Source organism: Gastrolobium bilobum, unplaced genomic scaffold (assembly GCF_033153095.1).
Source record: "Gastrolobium bilobum isolate Gb01-03AN ecotype WA unplaced genomic scaffold, APGP_CSIRO_Gbil_v1 utg6129, whole genome shotgun sequence".
Classification (NCBI taxonomy): Eukaryota; Viridiplantae; Streptophyta; class Magnoliopsida; order Fabales; family Fabaceae; genus Gastrolobium; species Gastrolobium bilobum.
This window is the reverse complement of record NW_026895895.1, coordinates 71,874-91,271: the sequence shown is the minus strand read 5'-3', so window position 1 is coordinate 91,271 and position 19,398 is coordinate 71,874. Positions and strand designations below refer to the sequence as shown.

Below are 19,398 nucleotides of genomic sequence, written 5' to 3'. Positions count from 1 at the left end.
CGTCTGTGGGAATAGGTAAAAAGATTCCTACGCATTTTTCTTGGGTCATGGCAAGCCATCACCATGACGAGCGAGCGGAGGACAACGAAGGTTACCAAGGAGAAGACTTTTTTCGATCCAGTGGAAGGAGTCGGTCTTTAGACAATGCAGAATCACAATAAGAATCAGAATCAGAATCTTGTTCATCAATCAGTGCATCATTAAAACCAGAAAGATATGATGTTATTTCAGCACACACAAAGCACTCTTGACTATCACCACAACCACAGAAATCAGAATCATGAGTAGAAGAAAAATCAGAAAAATCAGCAACGAATTCAGCAGAAACATCCTCAACAACTTCATCTATCACATCAATGCAGAAAACAGAATGCTCTTCCCTAGGATGTTTCATGGCATCAAATATATTAAAATGCACAATGCTATCACCAAACTCCATGGAAAGAGTACCAGAATGAACATCTATCTTGGTCCTAGCTGTTTTCATGAAAGGCCTACCAAGTATAATTGGTGATCTATTAGTAGCAGTCTCACTCTCCATTTGTAAAATGTAGAAGTTAGCAGGAAAAATCAGATTATTAACCCTGACCAATACATCCTCAACCAAACCAGATGGGTGAATACTACTCCTGTTAGCTAATGTAACCACAATACTAGTAGCACGCAAAGGACCAAGACCAAGAGACTTATATACAAATTCAGGCATGACATTGATGGAAGCCCCTAAGTCTAGCATGCAATCATGAAAAATAGAATTGCCAATTACACAAGGAATAGTAAATGTCCCTGGATCTTGACACTTTTTAGGCATAGGCTGGATGAGTGCTGATACATTCTGACTCAGGTTAACTTGTTCATCTCCTTTCAGTCTCCTCTTGTTGGTGCACAGCTCCTTTAGAAACTTGGCATATCTCGGAATCTGCTGTATTGCATCCAGAAGAGGGATGTTCACCTCCACTTTTCAGAAGGTGTCAAGTATCTCTTTATCTTGAGCCTTGCTAATTGCTTCTTGGACTGAGTGGCTCTCTGAGGGAATGACAGAGGGATATGGATATCAGATGTACTAGTGCTATGCTTCTTGGAACTAGTGTCACCTCCTTTAGATGACTCAGCAGCAACTTGGTTTGGCTCCTCCATTTGCTTTCCAGACCGCAGAGTAATAGCACTCACATTTTCGCTTCCTTTTGGATTTGGAACTGTTTGGGATGGAAGGGAGCTTCCACTTGCTTGTTGATTCTGACTCATTGATGTTGCAAGTTGGCCAATCTGTGTTTGCAGATTCTGGATGGAAGACTCAGTCCTCTACTGGAACTGCAGATTAGTAGTTGCCATTTGCTTGACTAAATCCTCCAAGAAGGACCAGTGGTACTGGCTTGCTGCTGCATTGGTGGCTGCTGCATTTGCTGTGGAGGTGCAAATTGTTGAAAATTTTGCCTCTGTTGTGAAGGTACAAACTGCTGCCTCTGCTGGAATGGTGCACTTTGCTAATTCTGCTGGAATGGTGCACTTTGCTGATTCTGGCTCCATTTGAGATTTGGATGATTTTTCCAGCCAGGATTGTATGTATTGGAGAATGGATTGTTTTGCTGCTGCTGCTGCTGGTACTGTGGCTTTCCAGGAAAAACTGCAGCAACAGACTGATCAACTTGAAAACCGCTATCTTGAAAAGAATGACAAGCATCCGTGGGATGAGAAGGATCACAACAGATGCCACACAGGTTGGTTATCTGTGCTTGATGCTCCTGCTGCTGCCACTATTGGATTTTGTATTGGAGGAGCTTGCACTTGGAACACTGCACTGCTGTTTGCTCTAGTGCCAAATTGTTGAGCATTAGCCACTATCTCAGCAATCAACTCTTTTGCCTCATCAGGTGTTTTATTGCTCAGGACTCCTCCACTAGCTGCATCTAAAAGATTCATATCCATAGGCAGCAACCCTTCATAGAAGTAAACAATCAGGAGATTGTGTGGAATCTGATGGTGTGGGCAGCTTGCACAGAGCCTTTTAAACCGCTCCCAATACTCATGCATGTTCTCCCATTAGCCTGCCTTATGCCACTGATCTCTTTTCTGATTAAGGTGGCCCTGGATGAAGGGAAGAATTTCTCCAGAAACAATCTTGACATGTCATTCTAGCTTACAATGGAGGAATGTGGCAAGTAGTACAGCAAGTCCTTAGCTCCACTGTCCAAAGAGAAAGGAAAAGCACGCAGCTTGATTTGTTCCTCATCCACCCCTGGTGGTTTCATAGTGCTGCAGACTATATGAAATTCCTTCAGATGTTTGTGAGGATCCTCACCTGCAAGACCATGAAACTTAGGAAGCAAGTGTATCAGTCCAGACTTAAGCTCAAAAGGTACAACAGGATTAGCATAACGAATACAGAGGGGCTGCTCATTATCAACATTAGGAGCAGCCAATTGCTTAAGTGTTCTATCACCTATGATTTCAGAATCAAATAAATTACCAAACGAATAAACATTATGTAAACGACTCGAACAAACAGACTCAGATTCTAAGGTATGCTCAGGAACAACTCTACTGTAAGTCAACTTATGAGCTCTACTAGCAGCATGCAATGATCTCTCTATCTCAGGGTCAAATGCATATAAATCATCAACACTGGTAGTACTCCTAGTCATGCATCATAGGCAAGGGCATACAGCAATAAAATCACAAAACATACGATAGGACACAAAAATTTGCCGAAAATAGCAAACAGAAGCAAAAATAAATCTATGAAAAATACCAAATGACCTCAGAATCCTAAGAGACCAACTCTCCTAAACTCTAAATGACCTTACGGACTCAAAAATCAAATAAATTTTTTTCAAAAAATAAAATAAAATAGTAAACGAACAAATTCAGCGAATTTGACAGGGATGATCGTCTTCTTCAGGTCACCAATTTTCAGATCGATCAAAGTAAGTCGAACAAATCCAAAATACCCGACACGTCCTGAAATGATAAAGAAACACCAAAACGGGTTAGTAAACGAAAGAATTTGGCAAAAATAAGGCCCACCTCACGCCCCGTGATTTATGCTCAGAAGGTCGAATTCCTTTGGGAATAGAACTCCCGAAGCCAATCTCTCAAACAGAGGTTTTACCGATTTCCCCAAATTTCCCCAAAACTGCCCAAAACGTAAACCGTAGACGCGTGTGCAAAATCAAATTCCGATGCAGAATCAAAGGTGCAGGATTCAGAATCAGAAACACAAACGAGTGCAAACACAGAAACAAGACAGATGCGTAATTTTTTTTTTAAGTGTTTTTTTAGAAACAAAAACGAAAATTTAAGAAGAAGATGATCAAGAATCAGAAAATGATTTAGACCGATGCAATTTCCCCGGCAACAGCGCCAAATTTGACACGAGCTGTCGAACTAGCGCAAATTAAAAATTATTTTTTAATTAGGGTTCAGAAAATTTGCAGTAAAGTGAAAATCCTAAGTCGTCTCTCAAGGAAATTGTTTGGGTAAAAATCGTTTTTGAAAACAGAAAATAAAAGGGAGGTTTTAGATTTTGGTTGAATAATTAAAAGACAGAATATAAAAATTGGGATTAAAAGCTCGTAATTAAAAATTAACCAACCTAAGGTTCGGGTTCCTAGGATGTCCTTTCTTGGATAAAAATTACCAAATTCGTGATTAACCTCAATTGAATCAGAATCCTTATTTTCAATTGAGAACAATCTGATCATCAAATCTGATGATCATTCTTTTCCCATAATCGCAATCGCGAACCTCAGATCGAATATCCATAATCGCACGATATCGATCTGAGTTAGGGTAAAGAAACAAATCTGATTAGAGAGTGATCGCGAATCCTCTAGATAGATCCATGGAATCCCTTCCCCTTAGGTTGATTAAAGGGTTTTTGCCTAGCATGGCTAGGATAAACATGATTAAAAATTAAAATAAATAAAAAGAAGAAGAAGAAAAGACGAAGAACGTTTCAGAGAAAATGTTTTGATCCTCCAATTCAAAAATTACAAGATGCTTAAAAGTTTCCTACTCTGTCGTCATATACCCCTACCCAAATCGGGTTAGGGCTCAGTTCTGATCGGCCCATCTATAATACGAAATAAAATAAATAAAAAATAAAATAAAACTAAAACTTGGCTTTGGGCCACTTAAGTGATTGGGTTCTAATTTAAATTACAAGTCCAATAATAAAATAAAACTTCAGCAAAACGCTTCCAACTTGGAGTCAGAAATCGATCAGCTTCCAGTTCGATTTGGGTTTCGAGCTCTGGATAAGAATTGTAGCCCTCTGTGTTATCTGAAAAATCCAACAAGAACGGAGTCAATCCGACAACTGTGGACTGAGATATGGCTAAAATACAAAAGTAACGTAAAGCTGAAAAATTCTGACGAAAATAAATTAAACCCAATCAAAAACTAAAAATATAAATTAACTCAAAACATCATTATTTTATTCAAATAAATCCTAAAAATAATAATCAAGAGTAACAAATAAGTGCAATAAAATATGAGTTATCAGAACACCCGCAAACGAATGGGCAAGTAGAGTCTGTAAACAAAATTCCGACGAACGGGTTGAAAAGAAGAGTGGAAGCATGCAAAGGAAGTTGGGTTGAAGAATTAGACAACGTGTTATGGGGATATAGAACTTCGGTGCAGTCTAGTATTCAAGAAACACCATTTAAGATGACATACGGGTTTGATGCAATGTTGCCGGTAGAGGTTGGAGAATCATCATGGAGAAGAAAACTGTTGCCGGAAGAAAAAGAAGAAGAGAATAGCGAGTTGATGAAGATTGACATGCAGTTGTTGGAGGAAGAAAGAGAAAAAATAGCAATGGTAGAAATGGCATCCAAGCAGCGAGCGGCGACAAGGTATAATAGAACAATGGTCAAGCAGACGTTTCAAGTAGGAGATTTGGTGCTCAGGCGGGCAGATGTTGGAAATAAGAATGCAAGAGATGGAAAATTAGCAGCTAATTGGGAAGGCCCGTACCGAGTAACATCGGCCACTAATATGGGAGCTTATCAGATAGAGCATTTGAATGAGAAATCTATTCCACGATATTGGAATGCGGGCAAGCTCAAAAGGTATTTCAGTTGAAAAACTCAGAATTTAGTAGCAATAAGAAATTAGCGAGTATATTTAATTGTTTGTTAGTATGTCAGTTAGTATTTTAGTTAGAAAGTTTATGCTTTAACTGGGTTAGGAAGATTATGTTTTAAATTTAGTATGATATTTAGTATGTGAATATTATGCTTTATACGGGATGCATATTTTGTATGTTGCATCTAGTATAATCTTTGAATTCAATAAAACCGAGTTTTCACAAGTGATACTGATTAAAGATGGAGCCAAAAGACCCTTGTCGCCTTCAATGGCCTCTTGGGCACCCGTTCAATTCCTACTCAGAAACAGGAGCAAAAGTCCCTTGCCGCCTTCAATGGTCTCTTGGGCACCCGTTCAATTCCTACTTGGAAACGGGAGCAAAAGTCCCTTGCTGTCTTCAATGGCCTCTTGGGCACCCGTTCAATTCCTACTCGAAAACGGGAGCAAAAGTCCCTTGTCCCCTTCAATGGCCTATTGGGAACCCGTTCAATTCTGACTCGAAAACGGGAGCAAAAGTCCCTTGCCGCCTTCAATGGCCTCTTGGGCAGACCGTTCAGGACATACTCGGTAACGTGAAAAATGTTATTTGGATCTTTGCAAAAAACTCCACAAGATTTGTTAGAGTTTTGAAAAGATAAGTCAGTTAATGCAAAATAAGTTGCAAAAGACTGTCGAGTAAGTTTTAAGATATCATAAATAATTTATAAGTCAAATGCAGCAAATCGGCAGACTGGTCGGGCCATAGTAAAGGAAATAAGAAAAGACGACAAGTAATTCCAAAAGCATTAATATAGCGGGGAGCTAAAGGTCCAAAATAAGCAGTCATTACAAAATTAAATAATAGAAAAACAAAAACAAGTACACAATAAAAGTGGTATCCCACTCCTTCAAGCATCTTTATGGATATCCTCAGAGGTAGTCTTGTTAGAAGACGGAGTAAGGCCTAGGTAGTCGGCTGGGCAGGTGGCTAGAACAGTAACAGAACCTTTTTCATTATGAGTGCATAGTCGACTATTGTCAATAAAGTTGAAGGTGTCAATTTTTTCTAAGTTAGGAAGAGCAGCTTCTGGCTGGAAGAATTTCACCTGATCTACTACCCAACCGCGAATTTGATGACCAAAGGCAACATATTTGGAGTCCATGTCGTCAGTGGCTTGTTGTAGAGAAGCGACATTTTTCTTCAACGTTTCTACTTCTAGCTCCAATTCAGCTACTCGGAAGTCCGACTCCTCAAAATTTTTCTTCAACAATTTATGTTCTTCAGTCAACCCGTCATGATCTTGTTTAAGAGAAGTAAGCTCGTCATTCGACTTCTTCGCCATTTTTTCAGTTTCTTTGAGCTTGACTTGGAAGCCTTGGGCAGCAAACTCGGCAGTTTCGGCCCTTTGGGTCAGGCGACCTTGTTCAGCTTTAAAGTTGTTCTTAAAGAGTTGTAACTCTTTAAGTTCAATAAGCGACTGTTGGCGTTCAACCAATGCCAAAAGAGCCATTTCATAATAGTGGGCTTCACGGAGAGAGTTATCTCGGATGTCAGTGAATTTAGCAATTAGTTGATCCAAAGAGAACTTATCCCATTTTTCGCGGAGCCCAGGAGTAAAGCAAGGTTGTAACTTCTTCATAAAAGGAGGTTCTGAGAAAGGGGTAGTAATCACAGAAGAAGGAGGAGTCAAATATTTCTCAGTAGAAGGTTGGTCAGGGCCAGGCTCATTAATCTGAACTCGCTTCCTATGTCGGAGCTCGCCAGAATCGACAGGAGGGTCCATGTCCAGTACTACAGTGTCGCTCGGGACATAACCCGTAGCAGAAGTAGCCGAAATAGATGAAGGAGTAGGAGAACCTTCCTTCTCGCCAGAAACTGAGGAGTGATCAGTACGCACCACTTTATCGCTGGAAGCAGTAGAGTCATCCTTCCGAGCAGTCTTTTGTTTTTGGCGGGCAAAAAAGGTAGGATCCATGAATTTACCTGAAAGCAAACAAACACAGAAGAAAATAAATATAAGGTTAAACGTCAAGTATATATGACAACACAAGAGAAGTGTGTAAGTTACTTACTTAATTTCCTGCAAATCCAGTCAGAAGAACCTTTATACTTTAGGATAGACCGAGGAATGATAGAAATATTTTGCTTGGATAACTCAGAAGCCAGATTTTTAAACCAAGTGAAAGTTTCGGTTTCGTCAGTACTCAAATTCTTTGAGTTAGTTAAAAACGCTTTGGCAGAAGTAGTACAATGATGCCGGTTCCAACTGAGAGGGAATCGAGGAGCTCCGTCCTGATCCAGAAAGAAAGCAGAAAGAGAAGCAGATTGAGAAGAAGAAGATGAGGCAGAAGGTGTAGCCGGAAGAGCTTCTGGTATACAGATTTTAAAGTAATCTTCTTTGAAGTTTTTCCAGTTATCTTCATATATTGTACACCAATGAAATTCGGGGCGGGCTTTTAAAGAAACCCAGCTATGGCGAGTACTCCCTTTATCAATAGCATTCTGGAACACGACGAATAGACAGAAAAACACCCGAAAGGAGTAAGGGAACCCAAAAGATCGACAGATTATCTCGAAGGTATGTAAAAAGCACCGCTTATTTGGATGAAGTTGAGAAAGGGCGACATCAAGATGATTCAAGACGTCCATTTGGAACTCAGTGAATGGTAGAACTATGTTGAACTCAGAAAATAAGCATTTATAGGCAAAAAATAAAGAATTCTCACCTTGCCTAGAAAGCGAACAGATACGTTCCTCTTCTGCGGGTACAACAACTCGGAAAGAAGTGATAATAGAGTCACGGAATAGAGGTATTGATTGTAAGGCGGTGTGGAGATTACTCGGTTGGTTTTCATAAGACGAACGAAGTCTTAGAGCTTCTTCATCAACCTATTCTAAACCTTCCACAATAGAAGGTATTGCGAAGCGAGAAAGGGGAAGCGAACGGTAGGGGCGATTCCTTGACATGGCCTGGACGGAAAGGTACCAGTAAAATCTAGTTTAGAAGATATATTACAAGTTAAAATGACTAGTGAAGAAAATGGTGGTTATAAGTAGATTCCTAATCCGTCCAGAACCTAAAAAGCCATTAAAGAAACATTAAAGAAGATGAAGGTACAAAGACAAAGGAAGTCTTTTTCAGGGGAAGAAGGTAAGAAACAATTTAACGAGTCATATGCAAGGTTTACTACGATAAAGTTTAAAGATGCAGGTAACAGTTTTAAAGTTAATGGCAAAATTAAGCAAGAAAGAAGAAAATAAGACAAGTATCAAGATAAAGGAACTTACTTGTATAGCCGGATGAAGGGTAGCAACCAAAGGTAGCAGTGTCACAGTAAAGTCCACAGGAGAATTGCAAGAAAACGCAGAAAGAAGAAAGAACCAGAACTATGCAGGGCGAGAAGAAGGAAGAAGAAGGTGCAGAAGAAAAGAAGAGGCAAATGGTGAAAATGAGTAAATGAGAAATGGTAAAGGCAAGCGGTAATAAAAAGAGGTGAAAAAGTAACCGGTGTTTTGAATTTCGAAATGCAATAATGGCTGTCAGGTCACGTCGTTTCAGATGTCAAGCCGTTTAGAAGATCAAGGCAGTAAGAAAGTGACAAATGGCAATCAGAAGCTGAATAGGCAGGAGGCATTTAATGAGGATACAGAAATATAATAAGTAATGGAAATCGTAAGAGATAAGTTAAGAGTTAAACTCGGAGTAAAATAGTCATTAAACTCCGAGCTTGGGGACTTAATGATCTGGGTTCATTCGTCTGGGTATTACTAGCCAAGGAAAACGGCTGGCGGAACCCGGAAGGATCCTTACCTGGATGATTAGTTAGTTAACCTATGTATTAGAACGCAAGGTGGGTCCAACCACGATTACATGATGGTATCAATAACCACCCACGTTTAGAATAACTATCCAAGCAAGAGCTATATATATCAAGGATAAGGCCTAAGATAGGGGGACTTCAACCATATAGAATCCATAGTGATGTTCACCCAGAACACATTCAAAGATCATTTTCATTTCACCCTAACCGATAGCGTTTAATTAAGAGTGAATTATTTGGTTTAAGTGATGGATTAGAGGGGTGAGAGGAAGAAAGAGCTCCTTTAATTTTACGGTTCACATATCCATTATGTTTTACATGTAGATATTGATTACAAAATGTGATTCTCTTCACCCTTTTGATTATTATCTTTAGATTAGCACCTTTCAACTTTTCTCAGGTCAAATGCACAACTTGCGGTTAATAAATTCCAGAATCAGTGGTTGATAACTGACCACTTGTTTTTTGGTTTAAAACAAAATAATAATGTAACCAAAAAAAAAAATGTTATGCTACAAGTACAGTACCACGCTCCTAATTGGTTGAAATTCTTTTTTTCTCTCTCTCTCCAATTTCTCTGTCGTGGAGATTCCGCCCTATCTTGATGCTTCTTGACTTCGCTTTGTCAATGAAAGAATATATAAATAAAAAGTTTCCCATTCTCGTGACAGCCACATGATGGGGCTGAGTTTGAGTTTGAGTATGTGAAAGATTACATTTATTTATCTGTGGTATTGGTTTTGTTCATTAGTACTTTGTCTGCTCTGAAATTGATGCCACACAACACAATCTTAATGATGTTTTAACATCATCAAGTTGGAAATTGACACAAGGAATCCTCCACATCAAGGATATTCCCAGCCGCCAACAGCATATGCATAATATCTGATTGGATGATTTGATTTTAGATAGTTAAAAAAGATAAGTGAACTTTTTTTTATAAAATTTAACAATAGTTATTGAATAAAATAAAATGATAAACATTATTTATTTAAGAATTAACAAGTCCATTAAATCATTTTATAATTTTCTTAATAAAATATTTTTTAGTAAGTATTCAATTTAATTTTAAAAAATATTATTGCATATACTTTATATACACTCAATCTTGAAACATTGATCAAAATGTCACTGTTCATCAATTTTTTTATCCAAATGTCACGCAAACAGTATTCTTTTTCAATATGTCACGTGGGCAAGTTTGGTGGGGAATGTAACGAACTCAGTTTGCTGACGTGTCACGTTTCTAGTGGACACCAAGTATCAAGTTCGCTACTTGTGGGTAGCGAACTTGGTTAGAATGCATAATTTTTATGTATTGCAACCAAGTTCGCTACCCCATGTTTGGTGTCCACTAGAAACGTGACACATCAGCAAACCGAGTTCGCTACAGTGTCCAGCAAACTTGCCCACGTGACATATTAAAAAATAACACTGTTCGCGTGCATTTAAGTAAAAAACTTGATAAACAGTGACATTTTGGTCACTATTCCCTCAATCTTTCTCACTTCATTTTTCTTTGTTTCTTTTTTCTTACTTATTTTTTTCTACAATCAAAGACAATAATTGCGTTTGATCATGATGAAAAAGAATGTAAACAAACAGGACAATTCTTTTTGACAGAATAAAGAAAAGTTCATTATAATAGCATTTAGTATTATGTATTGTTTTACGCACGATACAGCAGAAATAATGAAAATATGGGATTTAATGGGTAACAAAAATCTAATGATTTCTTTTTGTTCAGTGCTTATAAAATTTATACTACTTGAAAGATCACAATCAAACAGGTAGTGCTTTTTTCTTTAAGCAAATTAAACAGATGTATTCTCTTTGTGGTATTGTACTTTGGTTCAACAATCATTATACTAAATTTAATGGATCAGGAGTCAAAAAAACATATTTGTTTAAACTTGATTATTTTTTTTTAAAAAAATATTGGTTTTTATAAATTTGATTTCAGTAAGTCTTTTTACCATAATAATGTGAAAAGGAAACATTTAACTGCATTGATTCTGTTGTAGATATTTGTTATTTAATTATTATTATTTGTTGTATTGGGCCAAGTCCATTAGGTCAAATATTAGGTTTTTCATTCTCTATAAATAGAGACCTCTTTGTACAGATTATTTACACAATTCAATAATATTTGATAACCCTTTTTCAAGTTGGTATCAAAGCTCTCGATCCTGAGGGCTCTGCTTCTGCGCCTATTGTCTTTTTTTACAAAACCCTATTTCTTTGCCTCTTGTCGCCATCAGCCGCCACCGGAAATTTTTTTCCGGGGACCTTTTGGGCCAAGGGGACCACTGTTGACCTTTTTCTTCGTTCTATCCTTCTACGCAACGTTCCTTCGCCACAAACGACCCAAACACCTCTGACCGCCTTCAACCAGTTCTGTCTTCACCGTTTGGACCCCTTCCCCGCGACTTTTCATCCGCGACCACCCACAGACAGGTGCGCGTTGACCGGACGACCACACCGGAAAAATTTCAGCCGGAGAAGCCTTCCCACGCGCTCTCACGCGCCGCTTCTTTGTACGCGAGTGAAGCCCACGCGCAACCGCTTTCTCCGGCACGTGGAGGCGCGTCCGGCGGTGGTTTTGGACTGGACCACCACCATTCTTCTCGTCTCCTTGTCTTCTTTCTGAATCTGTGTTGTTTTCTCAGATCGGACATCGTTTGGTATTTTTTCCTTATTTTTTGGCTTCTTGGAGCTTTTCTTTGACCATTTTTTTGTGCAGTATGACCTCTTCTCAAAGGAGTTCATTTACAAAGTTTTATGATGGTGCATCTTCTAGACCTAAGAGAGATGATCGATGGTGTTCTTATTGTAAAAGAACATGTCATATCAAGGATTTATGCTTTCGCCTCCATAGAAAGCAAACTGTCTTAGAAAAGATGGCAAGGATGCGTGGTCAAGCGCATTTTCCTTCCTCTGAAATAACTCCTGTACCTAATGAGACCCAACCTACATTTCGTCCAGATGAATTGGAACGGCTCCGAACCATCCTTGATTATCTGAGTAAGCCATCTGATACTAGTGCTTTGGCTATGACTGGTATGAGCTCCAAAACTCATTCTTTCCTTTCTTCATGTAATGATTTTAAACATTTTTGGGTTGTTGATTCTGGTGCTACTGATCATATGGCTTGTTGTGCTGACTCCTTTACTTCTTATCATCCTACCATTGGAACTCATACAATAGCCATAGCTAATGGCTCACATACATCAGTTGCGGGTTCCGGTGACATAAACTTACAGCAGTCCTTACATCTTAAAGATGCTCTTCATGTTCCTAAACTCTCCACGAATCTTCTTTCTATTCATAAAATTACAAAAGATTTGAATTGTACTGTAACCTTCTTCCCTACCTATTGTGTTTTTCAGGATCTCGCCACGGGGAAGACGATTGGTAGTGCTAAAGAGCAAGGTGGGCTGTACTATCTGGTGTCACAATCTCCCGCAAATAAAGTAACAGACCATATCTTCATGTCTCATGGTCAATCAACTGCTAATTCTTTGATTTAGCTTCATCATAAGAGTTTGGGACATCCTCCTTTTAGTTTACTCAAGTCTTTATTTCCATCATTGTTTTTGTCTAAGTCTGTTGAGTCTTTCCATTGTGATGTTTGTGAGTTTGCTAAGCATCATCGTGTGTCTTTTCCTTCTAGTAGTACTAAGAGTGTTGAACCTTTTGATCTTATTCATTTTGATGTTTGGGGTCCTTCTAAAGTCCCTCATGCTTATGGAAATAGATGGTTTGTTTTTTTTATTGATGATTACATTCGTGTAACTTGGGTTTACTTAATGCGTGAAAAGTCTGAGGTACCACATCTGTTCTTTCAATTTTATAAAATGGTTGAGACCCAATTTGGTAAAAAAATCAAGAGACTAAGAATAGATAATGGTACTTAATATGTTAATAACAATTTTTCTCAATTTATACGAAATAATGGTATGATTCATGAACTTACTTATGTTGACACCCCTCAACAGAATGGGGTTGCTGAAAGAAAAAATCGTCACCTTCTTGAAGTGACTCGTGCATTAATGTTTCAGACACATGTATCCAAATACTATTGGGGAGATGCTATTCTTACTGCAACATTCTTGATCAACCGTTTGCCCACTCGGGTACTTGACCATGTAAGTCATATTCATTCTATAACTTCTTTTTTCCCTTCTATTCCAACTATGAGTCTTCCTCCACGAGTGTTTGGGTGTGTTGCTTTTGTTCATGTTCATAAACATCATCGCAGTAAGTTGGACCCTAGGGCTATTAAATGTGTTTTTCTTGGTTATGTTCTCGATAAGAAAGGCTACAAGTGCTATCACCCTGGTAGTAGAAATTTTTTTGTTTCTATGGATGTTACATTTCAGGAATCTAAGTCTTTTTTCTAAGGTTCTCATCTTCAGGGGGAGAATCCTTCACCAGAAAGCTCATCACCTCATTTCTTTGAGTCTTCAGTGTCTACTCCTTTACCTGTGTCAGTGTATCCTCCTCTTGTCCCTATTGTTCCCGTTCCTTCTGTGTCTGATCCTCCTGTAACTGATCCTCCTGTGACTGATACATCAAGTTCACCAGAGATACAGAAGATTATGACACCTGAGTTGGTATATCAAAGAAGGAAACAACCCACATTGCCTCAGCAACAACCTCAATCGTCTGAACCACTGGTAAGTCCTGAATCTCATTTTTCTGATCTTGATGTTAATACTTCTGATGACTTACCCATTACTACGGATTCTGATGATTTACCCATTGCTCTTAGAAAAGGAAAAAGATCTTGTTATAAGAAATCTTGTTCCTCCTGTCCCTCTTGTACTCAATACCTTATCTCCCATTTTGTTTCCTCTGCTAATCTTTCTGTGCAGCACAAAAGCTTTGTTTCAGCACTAGACTCTATTGCATTCCCAAAATTAGTACATGAAGCCTTGAAAGATGGGAAATGGGCTCAAGCCATGCAAGAGGAGATGGATGTGTTAGAGAAAAATAAAACATGGGAGGTTATTGATAGACCTAATGGAAAGAAAGCAGTAGGGTGCAGATGAGTTTATGCCCTGAAATACAATTCTGATGGAACTCTTGAGAGATACAAATCTCGATTAGTTGCCAAAGGTTACACTCAAACCTATGACATTGATTATGAAGAAACATTTGCTCTAGTTGCAAAGATGAATACGGTGAGAGTCTTGTTGTCCCTTGCTACCCATTATGATTGGGATATAAATCAATTTGATGTGAAAAATGCTTTCCTCAATGGTGAGTTAGAAGAAGAAGTCTACATGGAAATCCCGCCTGGTTTTGATTCTGTTAAAGGAGAAAATAAAGTTTGTAGATTAAAAAATGCCTTGTATGGATTGAAGCAGTCACCTCGTGCCTGGTTTGGAAGGTTTACTAAGGTTACGATGACCTTAGGATACAGACAGAGTCAAGAAGATCACACATTTTTCTTCAAGCATTCCCATAATGGGAAGCTTACTGTGCTCCTTGTATATGTTGATGATATTATTATCACAGGTGATGATTTTGTGGAGAAACAGATTCTGCAAACACGGCTTGCCTCTGAGTTTGAAGTCAAAGACCTTGGGAAACTGAGATATTTCCTAGAGATAGAAGTAGCTCATTCAAGGAAATGAATTTTTATCAGCCAGAGAAAATATGTTCTTGATCTTCTCAAAGAAGCAGGAAAGCTCGGGTGTAAACCCTCTAATACTCCTATTGAGCAGAATCACAATATAGGCTATGAAGAGGAGAGTACTCCAGTTGATAAAGGACAATATCAACGGCTAGTTGGGAAATTGATATATCTGGCTCATACTAGACCAGACCTAGCTTATGCTGTTAGTGTTGTCAGTCAGTTTATGCACGATCCAAAGGAGAAACACATGCAGGTAGTAGAGAGAATTCTTCAGTATCTTAAAGTTACTCCTGGTAAAGGATTGTTATTCCGACGTGATGGCAATCTCTCTTTAGAAGTCTACACTGATGCTGATTATGCTGGATCCGTGACTGACCGTCGATCTACCACTGGTTATTTCATGTTTCTCTGTGGTAACTTAGTGACATGGAGAAGTAAGAAACAAGATGTGGTTGCCAGATCAAGTGCAGAAGCTGAATTTCGAGCTATGGCTCAAGGCATTTGTGAGTTACTGTGGCTGAAAATTGTTCTTGATGATCTCAAAATAAAATGTAAGGGACCTATGAAGCTGCTATGTGACAATAAGTCTGCTATTTGTATAGCTCATAATCCGGTTCAACATGATCGGACTAAACATATTGAGGTCGACCGTCATTTCATCAAAGAGAAACTTGATAACAGGTTGATTACCACTCCATACATTCCCACTGGGCGTCAATTGACTGATCTATTAACAAAGGGACTTCCTCCAGACAGATTTCAAGAACTTACTAGCAAGCTGAGAATGATAAATATCTATTCCTCAGTTTGAGGGGAGTGTTGTAAATATTGGTTATTTAATTATTATTATTTGTTGTATTGGACCATGCCCATTAGCTCAAGTATTAGGTTTTTCATTCTCTATAAATAAAGACCTCTTTGTACAGATTATTTACGCAATTTAATAATATTTGATAACCCTTTTTCAAGTATTCCAAATTCAAATACTTTGCCAAAATAATGCAGTGAAACTTTAATGAGGATATGTTCATTCAAGTCGTGCGTGAAAGTGATGCGTGACTACTGCAAAAGCAAGTGTGCACTTGCAATATGTCAAGCGCTGTGAGATACATGTTAGGTATGCATGTTCAAATTGCACATGAGGATAATACATGACTTACAATACGTGATACGTGACATGTGACAAGTGTGTATTCTTTTTGATACCAATCACACATCATTTCATGCACGACTCCCACATCCATTATTTTGCCAAAATATTTGAATTTGAAATCACATTAATAAAATATTTCCTTGGTCAAAAAGCGGTTTTCTGTATTACTATTTTTTCTGTCAAATCATCAGAGCAACAGTCGAAGAATTAGAGATTAACCTACCAGTTTCACCCAGGCCAAGTTTTAAAACCATTATTTGGTCCATCTAATTTAATGTATGTTGCCTTTTATGTCTAGTGTCAACTATTTTGCCATATTTGGTACTATTTTATTAGCATATAGCACTGGTCCTCTCCAGTTCCAGGACCATGAGTCAGCCTCTCTTATCAGCCTTCAGCAACAGTGAACAATAAAAGTCATCAATCTCTCTGTTTTGACTTTGATGTATGTTATTTAATATTTATCTTGTATCTGATTTTACAGTACTTTCAGTCAGAAACACTTTGGATTATTATTGGTAGAATAGAATATTGCAACAACACTTTTCTCCTTTGGATCTCTTTGCCAGTGGGTGGGGCTTCAACTTCCCAACCAAAAGCAAAATGGAGAACCTGTGGATGAGATAAAAGATTTTAAGTCAAATTGTTTTGTTTGTTGCGAATAGCAAGAGAGTTAGATGCACAAGAATCATATTCTTAAAGAATAAGATTCTTCCTCACCTTCCACCATCCTTTTCCTTTTTTTTTTTCCCCTCGTTGACTCTTTTAAAATGACATTAAAGCCTATGCATTCATACACTCCCATCCTAGCCTTGAAAGCCTTCTAAGGCAAACTTTATTATTCCATGTTTGTTATGATATTGATAGCAATCAATTCCTTGTTGAATAAATTGAAACCTTTATAACTAACCTGTGGTTAACTCTAACCCAAGCTTTTTGTAATATTATCCATCAGTTCATTGATGATTACTTGATTAGTTCGATTTGAGTCGGATAGGATCACGTAAGCGAAAAATTTTTTTATACTAAATTTTAATACAACTACATTTGATTTAAACTGAAAATCATTGATTAAGTTAAAACAAACCCTTATCAATTCATCCACGTATTTAGTGATTCTAATCCAAGCTTTTTAATGTTGTGGCTAATTAACTATATGAACCAGTTTTTGGGTCCCACTCATCCCTGTGCTTCATTGATTAATATAAGACAAAACAATAACCCAAGCATTATTCAAGTATTAAATGCATTCCACCTCATTCTCTAAAATGATAATTCTAACACTAATTCATGGCATGGTACCCCAGTCTCAACATGGCCCTCATTAGTGGGATTCATCATGGTTTTGCATCAACAACAACTATATAAAACCTCTCATATGCATAGGCAATGGATCAAATATCATATGCCCAAATTACACACTCAGAAGCTGATCCTTTACCCCATGAAGAACACTCCATTAAACACTGATACTAATCTCTTATAAAGGTACTAATACTTCATATCAGAATTTTTAAAAAGTTAATCCATCAATGGTTAGACATTTGGACTCTGCTAATACACCCAAGAACAATGCTTATCTATAAATAATTGCTACATGAGTTTTTTTAGACTAAAAAATTTTGGTTATAGAAAAAAAAAAGTACAGCTAGGGGAAGATAAAATACCCTTCAAAAGGACCAAAGAAAAGGAGGCTTTTTAATTATACTCGTTGACTTTTGCACGTGGATTATTGCCTTTTAATGTAGAATATTGTAGTGTTGTTGGGTTTGTAGACTGCTAAGCTATCACATAGATCAATCTTAAGAACTATTTTTATATGATGAATGTTCTTGTCCACATTACAATTCTCTGCTTAAAATATGAAAGATTTGATTCTTTTAATTTGTACTGCTTCTAATTTTTTTTAAGACCACTCTTTTTCTCACTTTTCTCCCCACCTTTATATGTGTAATACTCCTACAATTGCTTACCTCTACATAGCAAATTGTTCCATTATTCTTCTAGCATTATTGAAGTTCTTCTTTCCTTTCTTCTAAAAGAATAAGAACAATAATGGGTGTGGATATACAAGGCAAGCTTCGTCTAGCTCTTGGTTCAATGAAAGATCATGCTTCTATTGGCAAGGCCATGATGTACCATCATCAACATGATGGCTTTTCAAGCATAGAGATTGCAGTTCTTCGTGCCACAGGCCATGACAATGGAACCATTGATGACAAATACATGCATGAAATCCTCTTCTTGGTTTCACACTCTCAAGGGTCCATTCCTTTTCTTGCTGAAAGGATTTCTCGCCGTTTATGCAAAACTAAGGATCATCTTGTGGCCCTTAAGGTCCTTGTCTTGATTCATCGCCTTCTTAGAGGGGGAAACAGATCCTTTGAACAAGAGTTATGCAAAGCACATGTCTCTGGTCATCTACAAATTAGTACAACAAGGTGTTTCACTAAGAATTCTGACCCTTCAATTGGTTTTTTACACAAATATGCATCTTATCTTGAAGAAAGGATGAGTTGGCTCATCAACCAAGCTGGGAAACTTGAACCATTAATGTCCAAAGGGTTAGGATTTCGAAGCTATGATGAGAATTCCATTGATATGGTATTTCGTACATTGCCTAAATACCAAGTGCTTATTGATAAGGTGTTAGAATTTTCCCCACATGATGTTTTGCTCTCAGATCATAGCTTGGCTCAAGTTGCTATGAGTAACATTTTGAGAGAAAGTTTCCAAGTTTATATGACATTTTCTGAAGGCATTGCAGCTCTTATCAACATGTTTTTTGATCTAAATTCATCAGCCAAAGGCCTAGCATGTGAAATTCTCAAGAAAGCTTCTCTGCAAAGCCAAAAGCTTCATGATCTGTATGAAAGTTGCAAACAAGTGGTTGAAAACAAGAATTTGGAGTACCCTTTTGTTAAAATAATCAGTATGAGTCATATAGTGGCATTGGATCAATTTGGTTGCCAACAAAATCAAATTGCATCTTCACATGTCGCTCTATCAAGCAACTTTAAAAGATCAACAGAGATAGAGTTTGAAGTTGCAGCAAAAGAAAGCAAAAAGAAAGAAGAGAAAATTGATATAAATTTGTCACCAACTCCAACTCTTTTTTCATGGACACTAGAGACCAAAATAAGCAAGGTATGGGTGGTATTTGAAGATGAAGTTGTTCCCAATGAATCACAGGTTCTTCCAGCACCACAAAAGCTTGGAGATGTTGATGTTGTTAGTGATATAGAAAGTGAATATGGTAGGCCAAGTGTATTCCTGAATCCATTTTCATCTAGTATTGATACAACCATGTCATCAAAGGTATGAGCCTGCTGAATCAACTAGGTTGGATGAGTTCTTCAATAGTTTGGGTAAACTAAATATTATTGAAATTTTACATTTCACATGATTTTGTAATAGTGAAAATTTTTATTTATCTTTTTTCTTTGTACATGCATACTTAACAAATTCTGATAAGGTCTTATTTATTAATTGTATATACAAAGACTTAGGCATAAAGTTTTTATTTCATAAGATTATATAAAATTTTAACAATTGATTCCCATATAAAATTTTAGGGTTATACATATTTCATTTTGCACGAGAGAAACAACTTTCCTACACACACAAAAGAGGGGTGAGTCCCACCTCTTTTTTTTTTCTCTCTCATCTTATCCGTGGGTCTCACTTATAGTTTTATTTCTACAAC

General features: G+C 37.6%; 1 protein-coding gene and 1 pseudogene across 1 annotated transcript; one reads left to right on the top strand and one right to left on the bottom strand.

Moving 5' to 3' along the window:
* Positions 1-91: 91 nt before the first annotated feature.
* On the bottom strand, positions 92-3,762 carry LOC133296711 (uncharacterized; annotated as a pseudogene).
* A 13,985-nt stretch (positions 3,763-17,747) lies between these two features.
* On the top strand, positions 17,748-19,016 carry LOC133296710 (putative clathrin assembly protein At1g33340). The gene has a single exon (XM_061495764.1). The coding sequence runs from the start codon at positions 17,748-17,750 to the stop codon at positions 19,014-19,016; it is 1,269 nt and encodes a 422-aa protein (XP_061351748.1).
* Positions 19,017-19,398: the final 382 nt, after the last annotated feature.